Here is an 8,919-nt window from a genome sequence, read left to right on the forward strand (position 1 = left end):
TCATGTTCTTCAAATTGATTTACCAACCATGTGATTCCTTATTTCATGCAATTTTGTACCCAACTTTCAACCTCCCTCTAATCCCATCCTCCCTCCATCCTTCCTCATTCTCTAGTAACCAACACTTCCTTTTCTGTTCTTCTAGACATAATGTGATACTGGTGTTTCTATTGTTGGTTTATTTCCTTTAAGCTAACTTCCTTTAGGTCTATCACAAACGACAGTCTTTCTTCCATTCTGTGGGTTAGTTCTATTCCATTGTCCACACCTATCCCATTTCCTTTTTCTATTCTTCTCTTGTTGGACCTTTACTTTAATCTCAGGACCTTACTAAAATTAAAAATGTTAAAAAATCCCCAAAACCAGCACAACACTTTGGAGTGTGCATTCTCAGCAGAAGAACTCCTCCCCACACTGCACCCAAAGCCAGCATTTATATTCTTCCATGTTTGTGATAACAGTCATGCTGACTTAGGTGAGGTAATATGCCACTGTGGAATTGATTTGCATTTCATTGAGATTAAGCATATTTTCTTGTACTTAAATATTTGTTAATCTTTTTAAGGAACTGTCAATGCAGATTTTGATCATTATTTTATTGAGTTCTACACTTAGTTGTTTCCTTGAGACCTTTGTTTCCACTATACACCATGCATAGTACACCATTTTAGAGACATTATCACTACTATCCTTATGATGAAGCTTTACTCTTTTGAAATAATTCAAGGTGCCGAAAAAGGAGGTTCCCAGCAATCTCTTTGTGACTTTATGTCTTTATTGTACGCTGTTTCTGTCATATGGAGTAGGAGTGCAGTCACAGGAATGAGAGTGTAGTCTACATTTTAACGTCAGACTCTGGCAGCACCAAGTTCACTTCTCTCCCTTCCCTGTGTGTCACTGGTGGACATGGATTAAGGGAGTGCTGGTTCTCCCTCTCATGCGTTCAGTGAGTGGTTCTGACCTGCTGTGTGTGCAGAGGAGGAACTCACCTTTCTCTACCCCAGGCTGAGGTGAAAACCCAAGAACCTGTCCTTTCTAGGCTCTTCCAAGTCATTTCACAGTTCCCTGAGTGGCTTCTCTGGTCTTTCCATAATGTCACCAACCCTTTCCTCCCTCTGTATGTGAATGTGTGGGATTATCAGACACGACATCCACACTGAACTTTGGTCAGATCTCAGTCTTTGCCTTGCACCATATGGATTGTGGCCTTGGCAAGAATGTTGCCACCATGGCATCTGTCCTGAGCTTAGAAGGGTCCTCTGCTCCCACAGACTCATCAGTGATGGAAATGACAGTCTTTCCTGCTTCCTCACTTTAGAGCGAGTACAGATTATCAGACACGACATCCATATCCAGTGTTGTTCCTGTGGCTTTATAGACAATCTGTGTTGCAGGAGAGGTTCTGTGGCTGTGGTATCATGGAACTCTGTCCTGAGATCGGTTGCTGATTGTTAAGCCCCTGGTGATAAGCTAACTCCCGTGCTAAGTTGTTCTGGGCCATTTCTGCCCTGAAGCAGGACCCTGGGCCTCGCTGCGCTGTCACGCACCTGCCTGTTAAATTGTCTTGCATTAATTTAATGCTGAAGGGAAGGGTATGCTGTTTACTGAATTTTATCATTACACATTACATTAGCATATCAAATTACTAAGATCTCTGTCCTAAATGTGTTGTGTCAATTTAAAAGTATACAAATGTATCTTATTGGTAGAACACATGAATGAGGTTTAGGTTCAAATTGTAGGAGGAAGTATAAATGTGTGGAAATGGGGAGAAAGTTTAAATGGGTGACACTGATGGACACATGTTGATCAAACTGATTTCTTTCTTTTTATATCTTTGTTGTTGGTGGGGGTTGAACTTACAATGTGGGCACTGTCTGTGAGTTCTTTTGCTCAAGGCTAATGCTCTACCACTTTGAGAGACAGCACCATGCGGTTTCTGAGTGGGTAATTAGAAATAAGAGTCTCGTGAGGACTTTTCTGCCCAGGCTGTTTGGAACCTTGACCCTCAGATCTCAGCCTTCTGAGTAGCTAGGATTACAGCCGTGAGCCTGGGATTTAAAAGCAGTCCTGTGAGACTGTCTTAAGACAGAATGCTCAGCTTCCATAGGGAGAATGCAGGAGAATCATGGAAACTACCCTCCCTGCTTTCTACTCTCTTCTGAATCACCATCCAGATGTCTGCCTCTGCAGAAAGAAACTTACTATCTCAAAAATAAACAATGGTGAACAGTGCTACAGTCCTGATTCTGCAGCAGATCATCGGATTAGCAAGTGCAAAGCATGGAGTTCAAATCACTGCACTACAAACAGCAAACTAGGAGCTTAGCACCATCCTCCATTCTTCTAATTCCCTCCATCAGTGAGGGTCCCAAATGACAGTTTGTGCTCAATAGATAGGAAGACAGAAAGAGCCTCAGGAATCATGAAAGGGTAAACAGCACCATTCAAACCACGGAGAAACACAACCAAGGCGTGTCCAGAGGGACTGTGGGGTGCTGGGGAGGTGTCCAGAGGGACCCCGGGAATGGGAGGAGGGAGCGTCACAGCACCTGACACCCAGCTCCCACCCAGCTTCTGGGGTGAGATCCAGGGCTTCTGGCCCTGAGCACCTCCGCAGCTCAGGCTCAGGGTCTGGTGCACAGTCTGTGTCAGGGCTCACACTGATGTCTCTCCTGGTGTCTCTTGCACAGTAATCTATGGCTGGGTCCCCGGTGGCCCCCCGCTCAGCTCATGGACATCTATTTCTTGGCTGTGTCCTCAGACACTGTGACTAGACTCCTGAGAGACGGCTGCAGTTGAAGATGTCTCCTGTCCTTCCCAGCAGCTTCCCTGGGACTGTGGGACCCGGCTCCATCAGTCATGACAGCCAGTGCCACCTACATAGTGCAGGCAGGGGACACAGACTGCGCGGACTTGACCATGCCAGGCTGTGACTCCTGCAGCTGCTGGGACAGGACCTTTGAGGACAGAGAACCTCAGGGCCAGGAATGGGAGACACGGTGTGTTCTGAGTTCGGATGCAGCGTCCTCACAACATCATAACTGCATCCCAATGTCCTACACCCAGGAACATCCAGCAAGGAAACAAAGGCCCGCCCGGCATTCCAGGCATCAGGAAGATGTCTGTGACTCACAGGAAGTATTTCCAGGGTCTGGAAGAGGCTTAATGTAAACAAGTGAGCATGAGCCCAGTGTTGCTGGCTCATGCCTGTAAACCCAGGTACTCAGGAGGCTGAGATCTGAGGATGGTGGTTCAAAGCCAGCCTGGGCAGGAAAGTCCCTGAGACTCTTATCTCCAATAAACCACCAGAAAACCGGAACTGGCGTCATGGCTTAAGTAGTAGAGTGCTCCAATTGAGCTGAAGAGCTGAAGGACAGCACCCAGGCCCAGAGTTCCAGTACAAGGTCCTACCTAAAAAAACAACAACAAAAAAAAGTGAGCAGCGAGTGTCTGCTCTTCCTCTAGGAAGATGAAGGACAGCGTGGGGAAGGCCAGATGGCCTCTGCTCAGGATCTCTGCAGATGGAGAGAAACCAATGGGATTGGAGAGCAATGACCTCATCCAGCCTGGGAGCCCTTAACACCCCAGACAGCTCTGTGGGGGACGCTGTGTCCTGTGGAGAGGCCAGGCACACAGAGGAGTCAGGGCCTGAGCTCCACAGCTGCTCCTGTGACTGCCATGACCTCAGTGTGTGCCCAGCGCCCCCTGCTGGTGCTGACTGAGCATGACCTCAGTGTGAGCCCAGCGCCCCCTGCTGGTGCTGAGCGCCCTGCAGGGAGGTTTGTGTCTGGCCCACACTGGATTTCCTGCACTGTGTCTCTAGCACAGTAATAGACTGGCCGTGTCCTCCACTCTCAGGCTGTTCATCTGCAGGTAAAGTGTGCTCTTGCTGTTGTCTCTGGAGATGGTGAAGCGGCCCTTCACAGAGTCTGCGTAGTATGTGCTACTACTACCATAGATGGATGAACCACTCCAGCCCCTTCCCTGGAGCCTGGCGGATCCAGTCATCCAGTAGTTACTGAAGGTGAATCCAGAGGCTGCACAGGAGAGTCTCAGGGACCCCCCAGGCTGCACCAAGCCTCCCCCAGACTCCACCAGCTGCACCTCACACTGCACACCTGCAAACACAGAGAATCCTGGTCAGCAATGGTCACACACATCCACGTTCCTCCCACTCATGTCCATTTGCACACTCAGTATCCCTTGCTCCCCATTAGTCACCTTTCAACAGAGCAACAAGGAGAACCCAGTGCAGCCCCAGCTCCATGGTGGTGGTCTGTGCTCAGTCACTGGTGGAATCAGCTCACAGAGCTCAGGTCAGGGCTGGGCTGGTTTTCATGGGCAGAGGGACGTCCTATTTGCATGTCCTCTGCTATAAAGCAGCTCTGGGGGGAAGTCTAGAGATTGGGCTCCCAGAGCAGAGGTGACTGTGCTGGAGGAGTTTGGTGACAATGGTCACCTTGGAGACATCATGATGCACTGACCCCGTGCTGTGGTTCACACTGTACCTGCAGCTCCTTGGGAGCCTGAGGCAGAGTGTGAGAACATTGAGAGCTGTCTGGGGTGCAGAGGGACACACATGTCCTCTCACTCTGCCATTGTTCTTGTACATCTAATTGTTGCAACGTGTCCACCTGGATCCCTATTTAAACAATATTTTTCCCTTCCCCTCCACAAATTATATCAACATCAAATACAGTGAAAGCAGGGGTTATACTGTGGGGGAGGGACATATAAAGCAAGAAAGAAATAATCTTATAAATATGTTAGAAACAATCAAAAGAAAAAAATTTGAATCCTTATCTTGGAGTTCATTTCACCTAGCATCAACTTGTCTGATAGTTTCTGTTTGTCTTAGACATATACTAGTTATTGGAAATAAGACATAACATGATACTCTGTTTCTATGGTTTGTTTATTTCCTTTAATCTAACTATCTTTAGCTCTATCACAAATGACAGTCTCTCCCCAGTCTGTGGGTTAGTTCTATTCCATTGTCCACAGCTTTCCCATTTCCTTTATCTGTTCTTCTTTTGTTGGACCTTTACTTTAATCTCAGCCCTCCTCTCCCATGTTCTCCCTAGGATGTCCTGTGCTCCATGCTCCATTGCCCTGTCCCTAAGTTCTATCTGAGAAACATCAGAATGGCCTTTGCCATGCATCTTGCCAAGTTCCCGTTCAGAACACGTAGCTCAGCTCACAACAATGTTTGGGCAGTGATTTTCAGGATATATAAAGTTTTTTCACATAATTATGGTGCAGATAAAACATTCTTATTATTTAGGGACCTTGTGATTGTTGTAATATCATGGCATCACACACCTTGGCATGTTCATGTAGATGATGGTAGCTTGCCTTGAAGAGTTAAAATGGCTTTGTTTCGAAACAGTAACCCTTCTGTTGCTCATATTATCCTTGGGCCCACCTGAATTTCAGAAACCGTCTTGTTTGTGCTGAAACTGCTAAACCATAGATTACTTGAACAAAGCGACTCTGAAGTCAGGCCCCACTTTGTACTATAGCTGGCCCTGGGTCCCCACAAACTTCAGGAGATGACCAAGCTGGCCCAAGATAAACAGACCACCAATTACTCCCTGCTAAGCTTTAAATGCTTGGAATGTCCAGATGGCCCATTGCGACAAAGCCAGTTTGATAACTCCCTACAACCTCTTATCACCTTGGAATGCCCTGCTGACACCTCTAGTTGCTGTAAATTTCTCAGTCTGTGATTTTTTTCTCTCCTTCTCCTTTTGTAACTTTGTAGTTTTTGCCTTTATAAACCCGGTGACATTTCAGCTCGGGGCTCTCCTCCTAAGCTCCGCTGAGTCGGTGTATAGGACGAGGCCCGAGCTGCAGCCCGCCTGAATAAAGCCTTGCTATTGCATTTTGGAACGTCTGACTCTCGGTGGTCTTCTTGATGGTGGTCCTGGGATGGGGGGTACAACAGCCTAAGCTGCTGCTAGTTGCCTAAAATCTAGCAATACATTGATGTACAGTCTACATTTGATATGATAGTAAATGTGTTTCCTAATATTCTTGAATTCTGTATATCTATATATATATGTTTCCATATGTCTCAATGTTTCTGGGAGATTTGTTGGCAGCATTTTCCGTTAAGCTTGGGTGGATTTGTGTTTTTCATCTCTAGCCTTCCTCAGATCTGATCTTGGAGATCATGGCAAAGTCAGTTTCCCCAATGTGTTATTCTCTGGGCTTTGTTGAAGTGAAGTCTCCCTATGTTTAAGTAAACCTCACAGTGGAAAGCAGAACATCTGATGCAGACAGTCAAGGATGACTACAGACACAGACATGGAGAAGTCCCTGGGAGACTGTCAGGAGATGAGCAGAAGTAGGGCAGACACAGAGGAGAGCTGGGGCAGGAAGAGCAGAGGCAGGGCCAATGCATTTGTTTACCAATTAATTAATTTAGTTATTATTATAAAGGATATATGTTAACAGGTACTGGTTATTATTCAATAGGTATATACATTGTTAAATGACTAACAGTCTAAGTAGACACATGCTCTAAAGTATTGATGATTTTGTTTTGGTGAAATCTTTCCTTTCATCTTTTTACAATGATTAGTGTTGTGCTACGAGATACCAGCTCTTCCTGATGAGGAGTTTTCACATCCAAATGAGGACCCAAGACACCACAGTCTCCACATGGACAGAGTAATGGATGTCTCCTGGTGAAATGAATGATTTGTCTTATCATCCACAAAAACAGTCCAGGGGAAAGCCTCAAAACTTGCAAGTCTTCTTCCTAAATCCTGTAGAGTTCACACACATGTTCTTGTTCAGGAAGTGAAGCTTGCTCTTCTCTGATCAGGATGTATTGGAGAAAAAACAAGGACCTGTATGAGCAGGTGAGGGCGTCCGGGATGCAGGGAGTTCAGTCAGATTGCTGTGAGATCACCTGGCCCAGCCCCTCGTGCCCACGATGCACGTGCACAGTGACAGTGCTCATGACGGAGCCACAGGGACCCGGCCTCCATCCCAGACGGGACATCCACAGGACTCCAGAGCCATCGTGATGGAGGAAACCCCAGGACAGACGGGGCCCAGCAAGGTCAGTCTACATGCACATGGCCTGTTGTCTGTCCAGTCCAACCCAGACTCCTCGTGTCCACTTCCATGTCTCCATGGAGGACAGCAAGAGGCCCTGGTCAGGGGAGACTGAGGAGTCCACCAAGGTTTCCCAGGGTGCCATGGGCTGAGCTCCAGGGGTATGGCCAACCCCTGTGTTTGACGACTTGGGTCCCCAAGTACATTTGGTGGCTGGACAAAGAGAAAAGCAGAATGAGAATATGAGAGTCACTGAGGAAGAAAGTGAATTAATAGAGCAATTCTGTTAGGTCAGTTCTGAACCCCTGAGCAGTGCTACAGGCAGAGGGAAGAGGGCAGCATTTGAGGCCTGTTAAGAGTCATGGGTCAATGGGCTGTGTGCACTTTGTCTCTCTCTCCCTCCCTCTCCCTTTCTCTCTCTCTGTCTCTCTCTCTCTCTGTACTGTTTTGAACTCAGGGCTAGTCTTTTAGGCACACACATGCATTTCAGCCCTTTCTGCAGCTTTTCTGATGTTATTTATTTTCTGGTACTGTGCTGTGTTTTTGCCTGGGGCAGGTTCCAGACAGTGATTCCACACTTGCCTCCTGTGTAGCTGGAATCACAGGAAACAGCTGCCACATTCAGCTTATTGATTGGGATGAGGTCCTCAAAATCATTTATCTCTCCTACTCCCAAGTCTCTAGGATTACAGACATGAGTAACTGTGCCAGGCGGTTTCACTCTTGTTCACAGAACAAATTCCGACTCTGTGAATCCTGGGATCTTTGTCCTGAGTCTCATGGAGTCACCAGGGTCCCTGAGTTTCTTCAGGATCAAATACTGGTCACCACTGCAGCGCCATTTTTGCTTCCACCATGATACTCTGTTCATTCTTAACAGTCCCAGAAGAGGACTGAAGACATCACAGAGGAGTGCGGGTCATGAACTCAGGAGAGATGCTGTCACACTGTGGACACAGAGGCAGGGCAGACAGCAGGAGAGCAGCCCTGGGCTCTGTGTGCAGCTGCTCCTGAGCTGACCTGGCTCCAAGCTGTGCTGAGCGCCCCCTGCTGGTGCTGAGCGCCCTGCAGGGAGGTTTGTGTCTGGCCCACACTGGATTTCCTGCACTGTGTCTCTAGCACAGTAATAGACGGCCGTGTCCTCCACTCTCAGGCTGTTCATCTGCAGGTAAAGTGTGCTCTTGCTGTTGTCTCTGGAGATGGTGAAGCGGCCCTTCACAGAGTCTGCGTATTTTATGCTACTACTACTACTACTGATGTATGAGAGCCACTCGAGCCCCTTCCCTGGAGCCTGGCGGATCCAGCTCATCCAGTAATTACTGAAGGTGAATCCGGAGGCTGCACAGGAGAGTCTCAGGGACCCCCCAGGCTGTACCAAGCCTCCCCCAGACTCCACCAGCTGCACCTCACACTGCACACCTGCAAACACAGAGAATCCTGGTCAGCAATGGTCACACACAACCCCTGTTCCTCCCACTCATGTGCATTTGCACACTCAGTATCCCTTGCTCCCCATGAGTCACCTTTCAACAGAGCAACAAGGAGAACCCAGCGCAGCCCCAACTCCATGGTGGTGGTCTGTGCTCAGTCACTGGTGGAATCAGCTCACAGAGCTCAGGTCAGGGCTGGGCTGGTTTTCATGGGCAGAGGGACGTCCTATTTGCATGTCCTCTGCTATAAAGCAGCTCGGGGGCAGAAGTCTCAGGAGGGCAGTGCACAGAGGAGATGCAGGTCGAAGGCAGAGTTTGTTAGTTGAGTGGACAAACTATTAATTGGCTTCAAGAAAAGCCATTGATTGAATCTGAATTTCTTTAAGAAACTTTATCTCTGATTGTGTTAGTGAAGATT

The 8,919-nt window shown here is 47.7% G+C and overlaps 1 gene segment (V, D, J or C); it reads right to left on the bottom strand.

The window, feature by feature from the left end:
* Positions 1-7,982: 7,982 nt before the first annotated feature.
* LOC106001250 lies at positions 7,983-8,698 on the bottom strand. The segment is given in 2 exon segments: positions 7,983-8,490; positions 8,595-8,698. Coding segments are annotated over 2 exon segments (546 nt in total).
* Positions 8,699-8,919: the final 221 nt, after the last annotated feature.

This window comes from Dipodomys ordii, unplaced genomic scaffold (assembly GCF_000151885.1).
Source record: "Dipodomys ordii isolate 6190 unplaced genomic scaffold, Dord_2.0 Scaffold279, whole genome shotgun sequence".
In the NCBI taxonomy this organism is placed as follows: domain Eukaryota; kingdom Metazoa; phylum Chordata; class Mammalia; order Rodentia; family Heteromyidae; genus Dipodomys; species Dipodomys ordii.